Source organism: Zalophus californianus, chromosome 1, assembly GCF_009762305.2.
Source record: "Zalophus californianus isolate mZalCal1 chromosome 1, mZalCal1.pri.v2, whole genome shotgun sequence".
In the NCBI taxonomy this organism is placed as follows: Eukaryota; Metazoa; Chordata; class Mammalia; order Carnivora; family Otariidae; genus Zalophus; species Zalophus californianus.
Window position 1 is genome coordinate 104,101,730 of NC_045595.1, and position 22,362 is coordinate 104,124,091.

General features: G+C 38.7%; 1 protein-coding gene across 1 annotated transcript in view; it reads right to left on the reverse strand.

Annotated features, from left to right (window-relative positions):
* Nucleotides 1-866: 866 nt before the first annotated feature.
* Nucleotides 867-22,362, reverse strand: part of LOC113915983 (ceruloplasmin-like) — a 30,006-nt gene continuing 8,510 nt past the window's right edge. Inside the window, exons 8-21 of the mRNA XM_027581862.1 lie at nucleotides 21,675-21,805; nucleotides 21,173-21,298; nucleotides 21,014-21,040; nucleotides 20,669-20,880; nucleotides 18,922-19,072; nucleotides 18,081-18,293; nucleotides 15,696-15,903; nucleotides 14,775-14,914; nucleotides 12,504-12,632; nucleotides 10,836-10,942; nucleotides 9,691-9,892; nucleotides 6,252-6,391; nucleotides 1,982-2,144; nucleotides 867-1,000 (exon numbers count right to left, since the gene is read on the reverse strand). Coding sequence (XP_027437663.1) covers nucleotides 1,986-2,144; nucleotides 6,252-6,391; nucleotides 9,691-9,892; nucleotides 10,836-10,942; nucleotides 12,504-12,632; nucleotides 14,775-14,914; nucleotides 15,696-15,903; nucleotides 18,081-18,293; nucleotides 18,922-19,072; nucleotides 20,669-20,880; nucleotides 21,014-21,040; nucleotides 21,173-21,298; nucleotides 21,675-21,805 — 1,945 coding nt within the window. The 3' untranslated portion in view covers nucleotides 867-1,000; nucleotides 1,982-1,985. The remainder of the gene's footprint in view (nucleotides 1,001-1,981; nucleotides 2,145-6,251; nucleotides 6,392-9,690; nucleotides 9,893-10,835; nucleotides 10,943-12,503; nucleotides 12,633-14,774; nucleotides 14,915-15,695; nucleotides 15,904-18,080; nucleotides 18,294-18,921; nucleotides 19,073-20,668; nucleotides 20,881-21,013; nucleotides 21,041-21,172; nucleotides 21,299-21,674; nucleotides 21,806-22,362) is intronic.

The window sequence follows — 22,362 nt, forward strand, 5'->3', positions numbered from 1 at the left end:
CAAATATTCTTATTGTCTAAGGCATAAGCTGTTTGTTAGCCAACGCACAAGACATGTGTAGTCCTCTCTTCCTGTTATTTCCTCTACAAAGGCTACAAAAACTCTTTCTCAGCCTTCCTTGCAGTTAGGAATAGCATATAAGAGGGGTTTGACCAAAGAGACACAGGAAGAAGTCGGCTGGGTCTCCTCAGAGGACTTTTACTTTCCTGATAAAAGGAGAATATGTGGTTGGTGCTACTCTTTTTTCCTTCTTCTCTGCCTTCAATGTGTATACAACATTTGGAGTTGCAACAACCATCTTGCAACCATGAGGCAACAGTCATGAGGGAAAGGCCAAGGACGTTAAAGACACTGGCCCTTGCACCATCAAGTTGCTGAACCAACCCTGGCAGCCTCCTAACTTACTTAAAAATATGAGACAAACACCACTGATAATCCCCATAGCTGGGTTTTCTGTTACTTGTAGCAGAGCATATCCCAAATGTTAATATTGTTAGATACAAAGTCAGAGCACGAGTCCTTATTCTTGGTTCTGGAAAACTGGCACTTATACATTCTGTAACCTGCAGTCTAATAATAATATATGGATTTGCATTTAAAAGACTGATACAAATTTTCAACCATGCTATGAGAATTTCATTTTTTTGATGCTTGCTGATGGTGCAGGGTTAGTCTTGGATTGTGTTTTTTTTTTTCTAACTGAGCTAGACTTCAGAATGTACCTGCTCTCTTTGTTCCTCTTGCTCAGCCCCCTCCTGTGTGTTGAAAACCTTGTTACGCCACTACAGACTCTACTCCAGTGACACAGTTTACAGAAAGAGAAAGCAGCTCACACACAAAACTGACAAAAAAAAAATTTATTTCAAGCTCGTTTTCCTGGTAGATTGCCATGAATCTTCAGCCAGGCCCTCCTAGATTCCTTTATCTCTGGTGTTTCTTCTTCAGCAGCTTTTGCTCTGCTCATTGACTTGTCAACACTCATATCAGAAAGATATTTATGCTGTGGAAAAGAAAGTTTCATGATGTTCTAAGAAGTAACTGAGTCAAAAAATTACAATCATCGTATCAAGAGACTAAAGGGTAATGACTTAATGGATAGCCTAAGTAACTAAGGAACTGATGAAAGTCTCAAAAAAAGATACTGTTTTCATCCTAAAGTTGCTAGTAAAATGTGTTGGAGAAAGGGAAGATAAGAATGAGAAGAAATAAAGTGTCACTTGAATATGAAAAAAATATGTAATCATTATTTAGTTTCTTTCAAGAGTTGTAGAAACACTTTAAACTTCCACCAGAGTATATGTAATGCCCATCTCACCACACTGTTATTGATATTATCTTCGAAAAAAGAAATCTTTGCCAAATCAATGGCTTACTTATTCAACAACTGTATCTGACTGTTAATTAAATGCCATGTTTAAGTGATTTGATTTATTAGCAAGGTTAGATATCTTTATAGGTTCAGTAATCAATTGTGTTTCATCTTCTATAAATTGTTCAAATCCTTATGCATATGTTGTATGAATCTGGAAATAACACATTTAACTCTAGAGTATCTTCTATCAGATCAGAAACAGTTATCTAAGTTTGAGAAAGAAGATAAAACCAGAGTTCCTTGGTCATCTCAAGACAGCAATCTTTGGGTTTTTTTTTTTTTTTTTTTGAGATTTATTTATTTCTTTTAGGGAGAGAGAGAAAATGAGAGAGAGTGTGGTGGGGGAGGGGCAAAGGGAGAGGGAGAGACAGAATCTCAAGCAGACTCCGTGCTGAGTGTAGAGCCCACTGAGGGGCTCCATCTCACGACCCTGAGGTCATGACCTGAGCGGAAATCAAGAGTCAGATGCCTAACTGACTGAGCCACCCAGGCACCCCACAAAACAGGAATCTTTGAATGAATGATCATGTAAATGTTCAGTGGATCAGATATCCTTATATAAACGTTGAACTTATTTAAATATGATCACTTCAAATTAATTTGGCTTACCTTTTCATCTGATTACAGTATAAGTGCTCTCCATTCCACCCTCAATGTGAACACTAACATGGCAATGAAATAACCAGGTCCCAACATCTCTTGTATACATTTTTACAGTCTGATATACTCCAGGAGGAAGGTCATAAACGTCAGAGCGATACAGTCCCACATCCTCAATAAGGAGACAAAACACCATTAAATAACTTAAAAAAGGTAGTAGTCATGTATACATCCTATCAATTCTAATATGCTTTGTTAGACGACAGTTAGAAAGCATTAGGTGCCATTGCACTTCTCCTCTGAGTACAAGTGAGGGTTTAGAGGAGGAGCAAGTCTGAGAACATTTCAGGGATAGGCCACAGAGAAACATCTCACTCTAAAGGGATCTTGTGTCATTCTTGGTGTTAGATACCTTGTCAGCGTCTCCTGCGGAAGAAAGCTCTAGATTTCAGACAATATCCGGTCTTACAAATCCCAAAAGTTTTAACTAAGTATTTCTTTTTTTAATTTAATTTGATTTCTTAAAATTTATTTATTAACATATAATGAGTTATTTGTTTCAGGGGTACAGGTCTGTGATTCATCAGTCTTATACAATTCACAGCGCTCACCATAGCACATACCCTCCCCAATGTCCACCACCCAGCTACCCCAACCCTCCCACCCCCCACCAATCCAGCAACCCTCAGTTTGTTTCCTGAGATTAAGAGTCTCTTATGGTTTGTCTCCCTCTCTGGTTTCGTCTTGTTTCATTTTTCCCTCTCTTCCCCTATGATCCTCTGTCTTGTTTCTCAAATTCCTCATATCAGTGAGATCATATGATACTTGTCTTTCTCTGATTGACTTATTTCGCTTGGCATAATACCCTCTAGTTCCAACCACGTCGTTGTAAATGGCAAGATTTCATTTTTTGATGGCTGCATAATATTCCATTATATATATATATATATATATATATATATATATATATACATATATATATATACCACATCTTCTTTATCCATTCATCTTTAACTGAAGTTTTTTCTAACTAAGGATGTTGGTGATGTGAAGATGACCATTTTTTGAGATATAGCTAATCAGGAAAACTCATGGTTACAGGAAGGAGAGGAGCTCATCTGCCTTCAGGGGTCGGGACTGAAGACTGAGGGCCTTAAGGGCTATTTGTTCTCCTAAGCAGAGAACCAGATGTTCAGAAGACTAACTCCTTGGCAGGCTACTTTGATTTTGAAAGACGAAGCTCCGGGGCCTGGCCTGACTGGATTAGGATGGATTTGGAAGAGCATGGGAAGGAGATGAATTGCTCTGAATAATGCAATGGGAGGTATTTGGAGGATGGGGGCATGTTAAAGAGTACAGCTCAAGACGGGGTCTGGAATAATTTGAGGTGAGGACAGATGTCAAGCAAGTCCTGCATCGGGCTCCCTGCTCAGCAGGGAGTCTGCTTCTCCCCCTGACCGTACCCCCTCTTGTGCTCTCTCTCTCTCAAGTAAATAAATAAAATAAAATCTTAAAAAAAAAAGAGTCTGGTTTTCTGTTTGTCTCTTTTTTTCTTTGTTCATTTTGTTTCTTAAATTTAATAGGATTGCTCTGAAAAGAGCAGTTTTGTGAAGAGGTTAAGAGTGAGGGACTCTAGAGCTGGGGTTCAAATCCTACTTGTACCCCTTATTGTTTATGGGAAAGTTCTTTGTCTTGTTAATCCTTCATTTCATTCCCTTATAAAACAGTGATAAAATAGTGCCTATCTCATCATGGAACACTACACCAAAACAAATGATGTAATATATGGTGATTAACATAACAATAAAAAATTTTAAAAAAAGAATAAATGCAGGCATCAGCCAAAGCATCTAAATTTTAAACATCTTTCCACTAAAAAAATAGCTAGCTTCCTTACTGCATAAAGCATTCCCACAAATCAGTAAGACTGATAATCCAACAGGAAAAAAGGACAAACAGGTTCACCAAAAAAATGGAAATAAAAATGGCTCTTAAAAATTAAAAAAAAAAAAAAATAGTGCCTATCTCTGGGAAGGCTCAATGAGAAACCCATGCAAGAACTAAGCATAGCATTTGACACATAAGAAGTACTTAATCAAGGTTAGCTTTAATCAACATTATAGAAATGCTACCACAAATTCCACTTAATTTGATGCCTCATAATATAATCATTTATGTAGAGATAGCCCCTGAGAGCTAACTCTTTTGATTTCCTCTCTTCTCCACACAACGCTTGGCATGGTTCTAGGAATGTCAGATGCATTTGCTGAACTGAACTGATCTGAACTGAACATCAAACGTACTGTAAAAACTATAACCAGAGTTTAAATCTCTCTCTTTTGTTCTAATTTTTAAAGTCTAATGTAAACACTTATGAATAACAACCCTCGTATCAAGGCTTTTCCTTCAAAAACATGAGGAATGTAGAGGGAAGTACAGGAAGGTCATGATTGTTGGCCCCTGGGTGGTAGGTAAAGGAGTTCATTATATTATTCCGTCTGTCATGTAAAATTCCCTAGAATAATAAAAATAGTTTTTAAGCCAAAACAAATAAGTTAAAGAAGAATAAATGTGTTCATTAAAGGACAGAAAAGAAGCAGCACACTGATAAAGTTTGGTGCAAATCAAGTCATGCAGACTCATTGAATTTGTCTAAGATAGGCTTTGAGCATTACAGAAGCTATGAACATAATACATCTAGAATCCAGGAAGGCTTTATGTGAAACTTTTACCAATGCCAAAAGGTGGGCTGTATTATGCCAAGTGTCTGGACTAAATGAGGTGTCAAATGCATGAGATATAATTGGTGTTCAATTGTACATTAATGTTTATATAAGGGACTAGGATGAAGAGATAAAGAAAATGCTCCTTAAATAAATAAATGACACTAACTTGGATACTGAAAAGAGGAAGGATAAACCTTAAAATACTTGTAATAAATTAGAGAAGTGGCCAGGCAAAGATGGTCAGTAAAACAACAATGGTAAAGAGTATGAAGGTGCGGTGGGGGAAAAGCAATTCAGACAGAGGATATAAAGAGACTAAGAATACATAAAAGAGAAAAAGAAGATAATTATTTTAAAAAGTTACCACAAAGCCAATTGTCACCTAATTCCACATTTTTATTTTATAACAAATGCTGAAGGAATGATAGAATTAGAAAGCTACCATTTATAACTCCCACTGTAAAAATTGATTCTGGCAATAATCATCAATGGATCCTTTTTATAACTACAGGGTAAAATATAGTTGGAGAATAAAATATGGTTAAAAAATCACTTCACAGCTTGCTTATTAATTACAAGGGGAAGATGATGCTTTTATAAATGGAGAGAAATAGTAGGCATCACCTCAATAAAGTTATCAAACAACCCCAGTAATGTCAGCACCTATTGTCAGGATGTACTTCCTGGTGTGATGCATGGGAAGCACATAATATCACCTATGTACTGTTCATGTCAAGAATGGTTGACATGGATCTGACCATGAGGAAACTATCAGACCAAGGCAGAATATGGGGCATTCGACAAAGCAACTGATCTGGACCCTTCAAAAATGAAATGCCATGAAAGATCGAGAAAAAAAAAAAAACTCTTCTTTTAGGAGAGATATGACAATGACAACCAAATGCTATGTATAGATAATTAGATCCTGAATTAAAAACAAAACAAAACAAAATTGTTAGAAAGAGCATTTTGGGGACAACTGGGGCTATTTGAGTGGATTATATGATAGATTATATTACCGAATTAATGTTAACATTGGGGGTGTAGTAAGGTTATCACAATGGGGCAAAGATTCTCCTTAGTCTTAGGATGCATATGGCTTTGTTTAGTATCTAGAGGGGAAGAACCATGATGTTTGCAATTTACTTTAAATTGGGTTCAGAAAAATAGAGAAAGAAAGAAAATGTGGCAACATGTATGAGTGTTCCAAGTGATTTTCTCTTATGTTACTAAGGGTTTGAAAAAAAAAAAAAGTTGGGACAGAAAGAGTGAAACTCGAGATGATTATAGAAGTCTTATTTACCTATCAAGTAACACCATATTAGAGTGAGAAGTGCACTTCATGCATTCGTAAGCATTTACTGAGTGTCCATGGGCACAAAGAGCTAAATGTATAATTATTTACATGCACCTGATATGTTATAGATTGTAGATATTGAACTTCAGTTCTGGCTGCGTCATTTCCTTTCTAGTCCTGTTATCCTGCCACACTGCCCCAGTAACTGCTTCACAAGACACGACAATAATTAAACAAAGACGCCCAGGGCTTTTACCGTGTATTCAAAGCTGTGGCCGTGAAAGTGAACCGTGTGCAGGTCAAATTCACTCCCCATGCCAATCAGATACCAATTCACTTCATCCCCAACGTGGAACGTCAGACCTTGGTTATTTCCAAACATTCTTCCATTAATTGCTGTGAAGGGACACAATTTATTATATTCAACAAATATTTAAAATAATGTAGGTTCTCATAGAAAGTATCACAGATGTTTTCGGAGGCCATGAGGATGTTAAAGTCAGCCTAAGGAAACTGTTAAACATGACCAAGCCATCCATTCATGTGGGTGAGTCTAATTTTAGAGAGTTTTTCTTGCCTGAGGAAATGAAGCATTGACTGTGTTTTAAATGATTGGGTTGCACTAGAATATTTCACCACTATGGATACTTAAATTGATGGATACTTAAATGTGTCTATATATTTAAAGTATGTGTAAAGCGGTCACAAGAGGCTTAGAAATTGAGTGTGTTCTTCTTTAACTGCTCTAAGTCAGACCTTCAGGATCTGTCACTGGTATGATTAGAATGGCCTTTTAGTTGAGGTCTGGGCCTTTTGTCTTTCCCTCTCTCTCTCTCTAATCCTCTATAGGAGTGGTTTCCAAAGAGTAATAGGAAGAAAATATTAATTTAATTATATAATTATATATGTAATATATAATTTAATCATTAATCATATATAACTATATAACATATGAATATTAATACATAACAATTAATACTCTATAACGAAATTATAGATTAATATATAACTATCAATATATCAACATATCAATATATCAATATATCAATATTTAAATTATATCATATTTAAATTTAAATTTATAAATATATAAATTATATAAATTTATATAAAAACTACATAAATAATATATAAATTATATATATAAAAACTATAAAATATCAATGTCAATGTATAAATATATAATATTTAAATTAAATTTAAATTTAAATTTATAAATTATATAAATTTATATGAAAACTATAAATAATATATAAATTATATATATAAATTATATATAGTTATATATAAACTATATAAATTATATATTATATAAATTATATAATTAATGTTTATATATAATTACATATAAATAATTATTTTAATAAACATTAAATATTATTTGAGATTTTATAATTGAATATTAAAATAAATTTTAATAAAATATTTTATATAATCATTACTAATTTAATTATATAGTTATATATAATTATATATATATTTCCTCCTTTTTACTTTTCTATTTTGTGTTCCTCTTTTGAAATGCCAAAAATGCATTAATACAGTGGTACAAATATGTAATTTATAACCATATATCTAGGGAGGTTGGGTTCTAACTTTTAGCTGATGGAGGGATATAATAGAAAAAACTAGGAGACTCTGCTTTAGATCGTGCTTCTCAGACTTTAATGTGCATGTGCCCTGAGAATCTTGTTCCAGTGCAGATTATGACTTACTAGGTCTGTTTCACCTGAAATTCCGCATTTCTGACAAGCTCCCAAGTGACGCTGATGCTGCTAGGACTACACGTGGAGCGCAAAGACCTAGCTGAGTGCCCGAGCCATTCCTACAGTACACATCTCTTCCTACTGTTCCCTCATTTGGTGCCTTTAGTGCCTTTGGCACAGTGGTTCTTGACTGGATTTTGTCCCGCAGAGGACATTTGGCCATGCCTGGAGACATTCTGAGGTTGCACAACTTGGGGGGAGGGTGTTACTGGCTTCCTGGGGGTCAGAGGGTAAGGATGCTGCTAAACATCTTACGATGCACAGGACAGCCCCCCACAATAGTTACCAGACTGAAATATGAATAGTGGCAAGCTTGAGAAACCCCAATTTAGAGCGAGTCTAAATCCTTAACAGGGTATTCAAGGTCTCGCACAATTCTGTGGGCTTTTCTTTTCTTTCTTTCTTAGGTCACATTCTTCCGGCTACATGGAATGTCATCCCCCTCCCTTTCTACTAGACAGACTCCCATGCATCTTTAAATACTGAACGTGGGGTGCCTGGGGGGCTCAGTCAGTTAAGCGTCTGCCTTCAGCTCAGGTCATGATCCCAACATCCTCGGATCGAGCCCTGCATGGGGCTCCCTGCTCAGCGGAGAGCCTGCTTCTCCCTCACCCTCTGCCTGCCGCTCTGCCTACTTGTGCTCTCTCTCTCTCTAATAAATAAAATCTTTAAAAAAAAAAAAACTCAACGTAAAATTCCCCTCCCCTTCATGAAGACTTTCTTCCAAATAAGAATTTAAAACACAGCACTGTGTTGGTATTTCTGTTACAGCAACCCCCCACCCCCGCCCCTGCCAAGTCAGCAGAAATAGGCTGGCCCTGTTCTGTGAGCAACTTGAGAGAAGATGCCTCATCTAATTGGTCTTCCTATCTCCTCAGCATGAGTATGGTGCTCTGTGCCCTCCATGAGGCTTATTAAAAGATGATGGGTAGCAAGGATGCAGTCCTTGAATTAATTTCAAATTTACTATATGTATCTTGGGGAGAGGGATGAAGAAGTTGAAAAAGATCACATTTGGGTTTGCCTTACTTAAGGATCCCTCATCTAGTCTCGTCCCCAAGCTTCCTCCAGTGAAAGGACTGGGACCAGAAGTCTGACTGAATGTGACTACGATTCAGTGAGATTGTTTATGTGCTTTTTCTTTGAATAATTGTCTCGTTACTATGATTCTAGATGGGAGGGGGGACATAAAAAAACAGGACGTGCCTAGTCACAAGCCACCTACAAAAGAATTTTGGTTGATGAGCATGGGGTTTTTTAAAGTTCCGCCTGGTGGGAAGATTGGATTGGGCCATGTGCTCTCTGGTTTGCCACAAGCCCCACCTCTCCCTGTGTCTGTCCAGGTAAGACACTTAGACAAGTGTGTAGGAAATCCCTCCAGAAATGATAGCTGGTATTCTTGGTTTTATGTCACCTGTATGGTTCCAGAAGCATTGGAATTTGCCTCACTGCTAAGTCTACAGCCCTTAGGCCAGATCCAGCCCTCTTGTTTCCTGTTTTTCTGTGGCCCGTGAGTACAGGATGGTTTTTAAATTTTCAAGTGGTTGGAAAAAACCAAATAACCAAAAAGAATACTTCCCAACATGTGAAAATTATATGAAATACAAACAGTGTCCATAAATGAAGATTTATTGGTTGGCTCGTAGCCACTTCCATTTCTTTATGTCTCGTCTGTGGTTGCCTTTGTGCCCCATGGCAGAGTAAAATATAGCCTCTGGTAGAGACTGTGTGGTTTACAAGTCTACGCTCTTTACTCTCTGGTCCTTTATGGAAAAAGTTTGCCAGCCCCTGGTCCACGGGATCTATGCCACAGCCCCATGCGATTGCTTTCTCTAAACTGCTGAGTCAGCCAAGGGTGAACCTTCATCTGCTCCCTTTGTGTGAGACACCCCTCAGGCTCCAGCTGCTGAGGCAGCTAGTGGACATTACCGTGCATTTGGTTGCTGAGGTCAAACAGTTCATCATTCCTGTCTATGTTGTTCGGATCTGAAGAATAGGTGTTAACATTTTCTTCGAAGTACCAGGATTTGTTCTCATTAAAAATCATAAAGTGGAGCACACGGTGAACTATGCTGGCTTTGGTGTTTTTGCGACATACGATCAAAGGGCCTACCAGTCCACTGTTAAGATCCTGCAGAGGCAAAGCAAGATTGTCAACTGTGCCCAAAACTAAAAATGTCCCCCAACCAGCAAAATGAGTCGAGTCAAGGTTGAGTTCTAGCGAGGTCAGATCCCGAGTTTGTAGTTAGTAGGATTCTGAGAGTAAGGAAGAAAATGTTCGACATGCTAGATCCTTGACTAAGGAAAAATGGTCAGCTCACTCATTCGAGTTGAAGTCTGATGAGAACCACTAACTCCTGAGAGGAATTTTAGTCACATTCCTCAGTGGATTTAGCTCTATTTTTGAAACAAAACAAAACAAAACAAAACAAAACAAAACAAAAGCCCAGAGCTTTGTTTTTAATTAGAATTTCTCGGCACTGGAGTTGGCCAGCAGCGAAGTCTAAAGGTCTCGGATCCTTGGTCATGTGATACCACTGCCCCCAGAGCTGCTTCCAGCTGAGAGCCTTAGTTTGTTTATACTCCTTTTGGTTTGGGGTTGAATGTCCATGTAGATTCTTGTTCTAGGCGGAGAGCAGGCCAAAATAACTAAAAGTCTGGAGATGAGACTTTTGTTGTTGTTGTTGTTAAGTGAAAATAAACTGGACTCGAGCGTTGATGGCTTTAAAAAAAATATAAATCTGTATGTGTTTATTTCTCATTCATCAGAGACTTTTAACTCCATACTTTGTTTTCTGTAATCCAAATCCAACAAAATAAGAGGATATTATTATGTTTTCCAATTCACAGTGACATGTTGGAAAGTATCATGAATCGAAGTAACCATAACGCAATGATTTTGCTCTTGGAAAATGCAAACATCTGTAGAATTAAAAGCTGAGCAGTATTTAGGTTGCTTAAATGAAAGATTACATAGAACTAAGATTTTTTTAACACAAATAAATTCCTTCTTTCTTCCATTATAATTTCTAAGAGGAGATAGGAGGAAAACGATGACTTGATTTAAAGTTTACCTTAATCACATCCACGGTCGAATAGTAAAACCAAGGTATGCACTCAAAGTCCTTTGAGGCAGGGCCAGATCTTTCAGGAATCTGCCAAATGTATGTTTGGATGTCTCCTAAAATAGACAAATACAGTGTATATAAACAGAATCTTCTAAAGCACATGTTTTTATGGAGAACCAGATAATGAGCAAACCCCAAAGCTATACAAATATTAGGCAGCATAGTCCTGGTTTTCACTTCTGGCTCTACTGCTCCTAGCTCTGTGGTCTTGGTCAATGTGTTTACAGTTTCTGAGCTTCTGTTTCCTCCTGAACATAAAATGGGAATGTAGGGATTAGACAAGATGGTCCAAATAAGGCATTACTTGGGTCTCAGGGTGAAGTTGATATAACTATCACAGCTGGCTCTCATGTTCTCAGGGTTACTGAATCAAAACCTTATAGTGATTTTGCCATTGAAAAATGTCAGTCGTTACGTATTTAACTTATTTGTTCAACAAGTATTTATTGTAGTGAAGATAATGTAGCCTTTGAAACGTGACAGCCTTGTTTTGAATTCCACCTCTGAACCTTCCAATTTATAGATCACATGGGGCTCTTCCCTGCTCCCAGACCATTTGCATTAGCCCTACTGAATCTAAGTCCTATACTCTTGCCTATTTCAGAAAATTTCTTTGGGACACCTCCTTCCACTCCTGCCCCTTGCTGTATAATCCTGCATCTCCCACTTCCAGAGGCTTAAATTAATTTTCCCAAGCACCTCCACTAACTGATCCTATCCCCAACTTCCCTGCTTCCAAATCTTCAACTATCAGTCTACTTAGTACCAGCCCTCCCCTTCCACCACACCACGCAGTGCCTGGGTTCAGCAGATACTCAGCAGTGTTTGTGGAATGTACCCAATGGGATCCTTCTCTGACTACTGAGAATAGAGTGCTGGCTTGCAAACTCCTTGGATAGGAGATTCATGTTGGCACTACCGTGGGACTGTCTCGTTTTTAAAATCAAAAGGGAATATTTCACCTGCCATCAAAATCTCTCTTTCATCTCTCTGCCCCACACATCTTCCCTTTTTGAATTTGGCTCTTTCCTTGATACTGCTTGTTTCAGTAGGCAACTGGGTTCTGGATGTCCCTCCCAGGTGCCCCTTTGAGAATGAAGGAATTTTTGCTCCACAGGCTGTCCACCCTCTTCCAAGACAGCCTTGGTGGAAGAGAGCCACCTTACCCAGGCTTACATCCAATGACAGATGCAGGGACAGAAAGGCCCAGCTTTCTCACCCCAACTCAGGACAGCTGAGGATCACCCACTCTTTAGAACTTCTAGGGGTAGCTGTGATTTCTATTGAGGCTGCATCTCTGCATAAGCTCTCCCCCTGCCCAATTCTGTTTCATTGTCTTTGATCCCAAGAGCACTATCTGCCCACAAATTTTCATTTCAGGGTCTGCTCCCTGGGCATTAATTTTAAAAAGCATTTGTTTTGCCCATGGTACCCATCTTGGAAGCAAACTCAAGACTTGCAAAAGGAACTCGCTCCCCAACTCCTTCTTTAGACCCTTCCTACTAGTCCACTGGTCTCTCTCGTCAAGAGCTACACCTATACCTAAGAAAGGACATTAGCACATAGTCCTTCATAAAAGCTTTGAAGCTTTCTTTCCTCTTCCGAAGCAGTTACCTGGCTGTGTTGGAACAACAGTGGAATTTTTTGTTTTCACTCCGTGAGCGTGAATCGAATATGGTCTTGAGGCTTTATTTTTAAAGATAATTCGGATTTTTTGACCAGGAGTGAGAAATATTAAAGGACCTAGGGAATATAAAAAGGAAAATGTGTGGAAATTGTTATTTATTTTAAACTATGAATCATCTGTCCTCTTAAGTATTTATAGGGAGACTTATTTTTATCCTTTTTCCTTAACATGCAAGCCAAATAAAACACACTTTTAACAAGTGGATCATTGATGATTTATGAAACATGGTTTTTGCCTGGAAAACTTGAGTCTTTAGAAAACTTACTTTGATGAGCATCAGTTAATGCCTCCGAAAACACACAATTTAGAAATGAACTCTTTTATTTTCTTTCTTGACCAACCTTATCACTTAAACCTTTTATCCTTTTCCCCTTCACCTTAATGGAGAGTTGGGAGGAGCTGGAGGCCTTTTTACTGACCAACAGTGATTTTTTTTTTTCTCTCAAGACTGAAAACCCCTCTCTGTATTCTCTCTCCCTTCCATCCTAGGCCAAGAACTGGAGGTAAAAAAAAAAAAATTGTTTTAAATCTTCTTTCTATTTAGAAGCAGATTATGTCAGTGACTCTAAAAATTCTGAAACAGGGGTGGTTTTGAGATGAAATAAGCAGTAAGAATACTCTTCAAACTTGTACTATAATTACTGAAATCTGCTGAAGATACGTACTGGACATTAGATTCTAGCTCGGGACATCCTCTCTTTATCCTCATGGCTGTTTCACCTTCCCAAACACTAGAGAATTATTTCCCCTTTTCTATAAAGTGGTTGTTGTTTTTTTCTTTTTTTGTGTAAATAATAATGGAATCTAGAGAGAGGGTCATGTCGTGTTATTTATCTTGATGCATTCAGCCAGAATCCTAGCAAAAACTAACATCCTGCTGTTACTAAAGATAGGCGCCTGCCCAATAGCAAGGGGAACTGGACAGCACAGCCCTCCTTCTGGGGGTCGCAAAGGGACAAGCTCAAGAGGTCAATGAGGAGCCAAGAAGAGTAAGAGTTTCTCCAACAGCATGTAAATCTCAAGGTCTCACATCAGAAAAGAGTCTCTAATAGGGGCCCCTGGGTGGCTCAGTCGGTTAAGTGTCTGACTCTTGGTTCTGGCTCAGGTCATGATCTCGGGGTTGTGAGATCAAGCTCCATGTTAGGCTCCTCGCTCAGTGCAGAGTCTGCTTGAGATTCTCTCCCTCTCCCTCCCCCTCTGTTCCTCCCTCTGCACACCTGTGTGCACGAGTGTGTGCACATATGTGCGTGCACGCGCTCTCTCTCTCAAACAAATAAGCAAACAAATAAATAAATAAAATCTTTTAAAAAAAAAGAAGAAGAATAGTCTCCAATAGACACTTAGATATCAGGACCCAAATAAAATTTGAGCATATGGAAATGCCATGTGACTTCTGGAAATATTATGCAACATACAGACATGTCATTTGACATATGAAAACATCATGTGACCTCTGGAAATGCTGGGGGACTTAGGGAAATGTTGCATGTAGGTGCTTGGGGGTGACTTGTAGTTTTCCTAGCTGACCTGTCAAGGGTAGAAGAAAGGGCTGCAATTTTCCTCGCTCTTGGACAGAAGAAACTAAATATTAACACTTTTTGTGTTTAAATTAAACACTTAGGGGCACCTGGGTGGCTTGGTCATTAAGTGTCTGCCTTCGGCTCAGGTCATGGTCCCAGGGTCCTGGGATCGAGCCCTGCATCGGGCTCCCTGCTCTGCGGGAAGCCTGCTTCTCCCTCTCCCACTCCCCCTGCTTGTGTTCCCTCTCTCACTACATCTCTCTCTGTCAAATAAATAAAAATAAATAAATAAAATTTTTAAATTAAACACTTAAATTTAAACAAAGAGGTCCCCCTTCTCACTATAGTGGGGCTTCTGGGCTTCATTTTAATATCAGTGAAATGATCTCTAGATGCTACTTCTGAAGTCTCTCTAGAGTTCTTGAGTTCTAAGAAGCCAGGTAATCTGAAACTGACCACATTAACTTTCTATGGTCCCTTCAATTTCCATGAAACAACACTCGAATCAGTTTTCTTTTCCCAGTAAAAGTGCCTATCGGCAAACAAATTCGGATTAGCATTATAGGCACTTTCCTCTGCCAAGGTGGAGGTTGACAATATCCTCAATGTGTACAACAGTCTCTGGTGGCTGAGGACAGGAAGAAAAACCTGAAGACCAGTCTGATCGTGTATCAATACCTAGTATGTCCAGATGTTTTTCATCTTCAGTTCTCTGTGTTAGATTCTTGAATGTGATATCATCATACTGACGGTATATGACTTTCTTGTATTTGGACCCAAGATACGTCTCAATTCTATCCAAATATATGCTTGTTTTACTTTAAGGAAATAAGAACAAAACCAAAAAAAAAAACACAAAGTTAGTTAATTTAACTGTTAAATTAGACAAATTCTCATATGTAAGAACTCCTTATTGCAACAACACAATTGATTAATGTCTAGAGGCTACTTCACCTCTTCTTCTTAAAAAAAAAGTATTACTACTGGTAAGATGGCTGGATATTCATTCTGTACTTTAAAACATGTTTTCCAGATGAAATTTTAGTTTTGATAAATGAATAAATAGAAAAAGTGAAAATCAGAGAGAGAAATCAAGTTTTACAAAAAGAAAAACAAAGGTCTTCAATTTGAGGTTCCCAGAAGAAGAGAGATTGACAGAGACAAATGAAAACAAAAGGAAAGTCTGACTGATGCCACATATTAAATGTAGCTGAAGTGATGTTTATTACACCTTGGAGTGGTCAGGCTGGATGGTAACACGTGTCAGGAAGACTGGATGCAAGGAGTGAAAAGAAAGCAAGAAACAAGGCACAGAAGTAAGTGATGCAGATATTTAGAAAGAATTAAAGTCATTTATAATTGAAGGTAAGATACACAGATACATTGTGATTTGTAATGGAATGTATCCTAAGCACACACGTGCCTCACACATACCATGCACACACACCCATCATACACATGCACACCATACACACATACCGTAGCAAACAAATATACAACATGTGCACACACGTGCACGCATGTGTGAGACTGAAAAGAAAGAGTGGAGGACTCCAGAAGGAACCCTTCTCAGTTAGAGATGGAAGTTAACTGCCATACTTCTCTCCTTGTAAATGTTGCAGTTGTTTCTCCCACTTCCTGCTAGGAGAATAATCCCACAGAACTTCCTCAGCAGCGATGTAAATGGTTTTCTCTTCCTCATACAGTGTTTGATCAGGGTTTGGCTTCTCACACTGGCTCACGTGGTATTTATGCTTCATGCCTCCTAGATAGTGCTCTGTTGTCATACAAACCACATCAAAAGTTCCTGGAGGTAAGAAAAGAATGCATAAAGCTTTGCATTCAGATTTCTTTTCTCTGTGAAGTCATCTAGAAGATATAAACCCCCAAACGTAATACAGTAAGATAGTCCATTTGTTTTTTTTTTTTCATTAATTTGACAAATAGTTACTTATTCTTTATGCCAGGCTTATTTCTAGGCACTTGGGAAACATCAGTGAACAAAACAGTTAAAAATCCACGTCCTAAGGGTTTATATGGCAGGGTGGGTGGGTGTTGCCTGGATAAACATAGCAGGTAACATTTATGGATGTTGGAAGCTGATAAGTGCTATGGATTAAAAAAAGGCAGACCGGTGTGGGAAGGATTGAGAATCCTGGGCAGGGTGCAGCAGGGCAGAGGGGAGCTCCAGGGAGAAATGAGCAATATTTTATAAGATGATCAGGGTAGGCCTTGATGGAAGGGTGACACCGGGACAAAGATGAGAGGTGAGTGATGGATCCCCGGCAAGAGCAATCCGGGCAGAGGAAACACTCAGCAAAATCTCTAAGCTGAGGGCCTGTTTGGTGTGTCTGCAGACCATTCCAGAGGTCTGCGTGTCTGGAGTGGAGTGAGCAAGGGTGAGAGGAAACAAGCTTGGTGTGGGTTGGAGGGCTGGGTACCATGGACCCTTGGGAAACAGATGGTAGTGGGTAAGTGTGGAAGGAAGGAGACCTGTTAGGATGCTACGAAGTAATCCATGAGAGATGGTGGGGCTTGGATCGGAGTGGCAGCAGGGGGAGGCGATCAGACTCACACTTTCAGATCCCCAAGCAATGACAACAACAAAAAAACTGCAGCCTGGTTCAGACCAGTATATTCCACCTGAATTCAAGCTGTCTTTCTTTGATTTTGGTAATTTTATGCTGATTGCATGCCAACGCTGCTTCTCAAAATTACCTTTATCATCACCAATACTTTCTTCCATCTCTGTACATGTTTCTGTTGTTGCTGTTACTTTTTGCAGAGGGTAAGATTCAGGAAGACTGACAAGGAACAAAACCTTCAGACTCAAGGATTTGGGAAGAAGTATTTGTTTAGAATGAACTGATGCCCATATAGCACAGCACTTGACACCTAACAGGTGTCTCCACATGTTTACTGCAGCTGATCTCTTTTAGGAAAGAGATGGCGAACGAAGCAATCTTTTTTTTTTTTTTTTAAGTCCAGGAAAGCATCTCCAGGCAAAAGGAGAGGAAGAAGTGGGGCGGGCAGGGGCAGGAAATCACCTGCCACCGAGTAAGTGCACAAGGCGGAGAGGAGAACTAGTGCTGGAAAAGATTTCTTTCTTGTTTCCCTCTGAGTGCTCTTAATCCCAGGCTCTGCTTGTTTGTAAAGTAAAATAAAAAATTTTTACATGTAGAAAATGTAATCAAATGAATCTGTGGTATCACCAAGAGTTCAGATACCAACCCATGGCATTTATGGAGTAGCTAGCTTATCATGTAGCCAGCATTTGATTGGTGCCAGTAGTTTTTGACCAAGATGAATGGATTTGTATTTTATTTATTTATTTTATTTTGGTGAAGGTGGATCTGCAGGATAAACGAAGGAACTAATATTTTATTGAACGTCTAACACACACCAGGCACCTTACTACACTGCATCTATCTCACCTGGTCCTTGTCTATTCCTTTTTGCAGATTGTAAATTATTGCAATCCCTATTTTACAAATGAGGGTATTAGGTTCAGAGCAGAGGGGAGGTTCCTCTGACATCCCTAACAGTATTCTGATTTAAAAAAAAAAATTGCCAGGAGCAATCGACCTCACTGAAGTGAAAACATTTCCTAGAGAACCAAGCCAGCAAGGAGAGGAGTAGAGAGAAGGCAGAAGCAGACTGGCAGGTCTGGGAAACAAACGGATAGAGAATAGAGTGAAAACAGGTTAAAATGCTTCAAAGCATCTTCATCACTTTTGAGGAGTGTGGATTGATTTAGAGTCTGGAGCCCAGGAAGAGAAAACCGAGAGGGGTGGAGGGGATTTTTGTGATCTGGGAAATGATATATTACTGCTCCTATAAATTACATGGAGCAGGGGAAAGGCTTTTTAAACACTATTTATATAAGTTCCCTTTTTTTCTGTACAAACAATATTCAGTGCATGTCAAGACACTTTTTCATAATTCGGGCACATTTCAGTGTGAAAGAGAAGATCTACTACTTACCTATGGAATCGGGTGTCATAAAAAGTGTTCGGGAGTTGTGAGGAAACAGAGGTATGGTGTCGTCCCTTGAACCAAAGGAAGTGAAGGTATTTCCTGAAAAATATATCCCATGTAAGTCTTTTTCTGATCCCACACTGAGAACGTGCCATGAAACGTGGTCTCCTAAGCACATGTCCAGTCCAGGCAGATTTCCATACATGTATCCATTAATGGCTACAAGACATTGGGAACAAAGAAAATTATATTTAATTTATTGATAATTGGCATCTCTTCAAACTCAACAAAGGACAAATCCTAAGGTAGCTCAATCATGTAAGATAATCTCAAGATTATCTGTGTTAACCCCTTCCTTTTAGATTTGAGGAAACTAAGGCCAAAGAGGCAATTACTTGTCCAGTGTCATTAAGCTTATTTTTGGAACAGTTAAGATCAAAGTCCAAGTCTTTAGATTCTAGACCAGTCCTTTCTCCCTACACCTGCATTCTTCAAAAACCAACCAACCAACCAATCAACCACCTAATTAACTCAATAAACACTCTATCCACCAGTGCCACTAAATTTGGCAGTAAAAAAATACGTGACTTTTCTATCTCACATTTACTAATAGCTAAACAATATAGTGCACCAACAAGGCATTGTTAAATATTTAGTAAGTTGAATTTAACATAATCATCCTAGTAGGTAATATTTTTGTTGAGAAATTATCTTTAAAAGAAATATGAAATATATTAGCCAACCCTTGGGGAAAAATGTATGTCTCTCTTAATCTGTAATTCTTTAGACATAATGAAATTAAACAAGTGCTTAATGCATTTATTTTGTAAATTGCATATTCCCTCACAATACATCCAGTTGGACTTTTGGAAGTCTGGATCCTTTTTATCCACGTTTTCAGGCTCTGTGGTAAATGTTCTGATATTTTCATCTAAGAGATGACTTTTATTTTCATCAAATATTGTGGCAAGCAGGTAAAACTCTTTGTCTATTCCTTTCTGTGGATGAGAATAGAGAAAGAAATAGACATGAAATATAGATGCTCTATATACAAAGTCTAGTCAGATAGTTGATCTGCATACAGGATTTCCTATACAAAGTGTTTCGTATACTCCTGGAAAATCCAGGCACAGATAAAGGCATGAATCCCAGTGAATGGATTTATCACAGAACTAAGAAGTTAGGAGAATTATCTATAGCTGTTTTCATATAAAGCTCTTACTCTAGGGACCCCTACAGCTGAACTTCATAAAACTAAACTCTATGATCATAGATGTTTATAGTGGCTTTTCATAGGATGCTTTGTAGAAAGTGAGTTAAATAAAATGTTTTCAATTCCAGAAAGTCTGCATTTTTAGCATTTATGAAGAAATTAAATATGTACACATATTTATATTTTTGGATAAATAGAAAGATTACATGTGCTATAAGAATTATGAGACTTATAATGCTTGAATTATATGGATGCCTATTAATATATCATCTCATTTTTAGATAAAATATACATTGTTATACATATATTTATTTGGGGAGATTTATTAGGCTTTATTACCTTATAAATTATAAGTGCAAAAAAGAAATTAGATATTAGTTCACTCGTGAGTGAGGAACAAGGGAAATTCATCCCTCGAACATTTATTAAGCACCTACTACATGCCAGAGAGGTCAGTCGTTTTTACAAAAAATTAATAAAACAACAACAACAACAAAAACCCCTCATGTATGGTTTCAAGGAACTTATGGTCTAGTGGGACAGAAAGGCCAATAAATATAATTGCATGGATAAGTGCTCCAGTGGAAACATACACAAGGAACTATGGTAACTGACAGAAACCACTTTAGTTAGTGAATATTGTCTGAAGGGCGGGAAGGAACTTTCAGTCGGAGTTTTAAAAAGGTCTCCCCTCTCAGCAGGCAAAGCCGTGAGGAGATGCCATTCCCAATAGAGAGAAGAGGGCAAAATCAAAGAGATGTGAACGAGCTTTTCTTCCTCAGGGACTAACAAGCTAATTCTGCACAGTGTGGCAGGGAAGGAGGCATGAATCTGGAGGGGCCGATGGGGGTCTGTTGTGCTGACTTCGGAGCTAGCCAACTGCAGAGTATGGAGCGTGCTATAGTTGGATTTGAAAAGAAGTGGTGTGGAGCTACCGTGGAGAGCAGGGTGAGAGTGGAACCAGGGGTCAGGAGGTTAGAGGAGTTCAGAAAGAGGGGATGGTACCTCCCAAGAAGGCAGTGGTATTGGGAGTTGGATGACTAATGTTGGAGGTGAGAAAGGAGTTGTTGATGGAAATCCTGGGCTGGGTGGTATCATTAACAAAGAGACAGAGTGAAGGAGAGAGGGGCAGGTGGTGGTTGTCCAGAGGGAGATGAAGAGTTAAAGCAGTCAAGAGGAAATAGAGGTGTCTGGTACACGCTAGGGTGGGTGCTCATTGGGCAGAGGAAGATGCAGTTCTGGAGTTCAGAAAAGGATAGAATTGAGAAAATCAGCCCACAGAAGAAATTGAACCTGCCAATTGCCACATTGCTTTGCCTCTGCAGTTCTGTCTTAGGCAACCTCTCACCAAGACCTATCTGGACATAGATCCATGACTCACCTGTTTGCCATCTTTACCAAGGTTTCCATTTCTGCACACGAGGAGAGGCCCTACAAGGCCACTGTTGATGTCTCTTGTCATGTTTACTGAGGAATAGTATAACCAGGTCAGACAGTTGGGATCTGAGGAGGTAGGACCCACATATCTTGGAACTTTCCATGTATAGACAAATGTCTTGCCAGGATTTACATGTGAGGAGGTTGGAGGAGTACCTAGTAAGAAATAAATATTGGTAAAATAGGACGTAGGACCAGAAGTACCCTAGTCTAGGCTGTTAGATCTCTGAGAGCAAGGACCTTTAATCTTGCTCACCTTGTAGCACCTTGGGTGACAGCTGAAAGGGGCTAAAGGAATCACAGCCATAATTAGGACACAGTGCTGTTATGATGTGAAAAGTGGGCTGCATCATGATTTGAGGAGAAATTTTATTTTCTAGCTGACATTATATTGCAGTGTGGCTTGTTTTGGCCTCCCTCAAGCATTACTTACTTCCTCCAGGCGTTTTGTAGAAGGAGCCCTCGTTACTCTTTTTGTAACGTAGTCCATGAGGCTGAATGCTGAGTGGTATGGAAGCCTTGTTATAAAAAGTGATCTTGATGATCTGTCCCACTTCTGCCTTAATAACAGGGCCTAGAGACCAACAGAATTAGTAATTGTCCTCGGTTTTCACAAACAATTGTCAGGTGTGTTACTTGAGTAAGTTTCTTCTAGGAACAAATTAAAGAGATAATGCCATGAACCAGGAATGCCTCCAACTGCAAGAGCTCTAGATGATTCACAGTCTTAGAAAGTCACTCTGGATCACATGAATATATTAATCTTATTGGATGTATAGGGACAAAAGAATGTAGTTTAAAATTGGGTGAATCAGAATGTACTGTTTTCATAAGGTTGTAAGATGACAGCCTAAAATCTCTAAAACTGTGAGATGTGAATACTATTTTGATTGCACAGAATATGTATAAACAGTGGTTATAACCCTGCAGAGCTATGAAGGGAATTTTACCAAGGATTCCAAGGTGCTCCTCTCTTGCCTTCTGTGTTCGGAAGGAAGCATCTGTATATTCACGGTAAACCAGTTTTTTGTAAGATCCTCCAATTCTGGTTGGGCTTTGTTCAAAATGTACCCGGGATTCACTGTGCAGAGAAAGCAGATACACAAAGAACTTTTAAATGAACAGTGATCACGTGAAAAGAAAGCAAGAATCTGTTTTAAATTACTTGTAATATATTTATAAAAGCAATGCATGCTTTTGAAATTTGAAAAATAAGAAGAAAACTAAATAAGAAGAAAACCCCCCCAAATTAAAATATTCTTAATCCCATTATCTACATATAACCACTGTCAACATTTTCCATGGATTTCTTAGTCTTTTATCTATGCGTGTGTGTATGTAAGTATCTATGCCTGTCTACTTGGCGGTCTCTCCACACACTTTATTCTGGAACACAAGGTTCTTTTTTTTTTTTCCAGTCAGATAGTAACAAACACCACTTCTAAAACAACTATGTGCAGAGATGTTAGAATAGTAAGATGAGAGATGTCATTCTTCTTTTTAGATTTTATTATAGTAGGGGTGCCTGGGTGGCTCAGTCGTTAAAGGTCTGCCTTCGGCTCAGGTCATGGTCCCAAGGTCCTGGGATCAAGCCCCACGTCGGGCTCCCTGCTCCGCAGGAAGCCTGCTTCTCCCTCT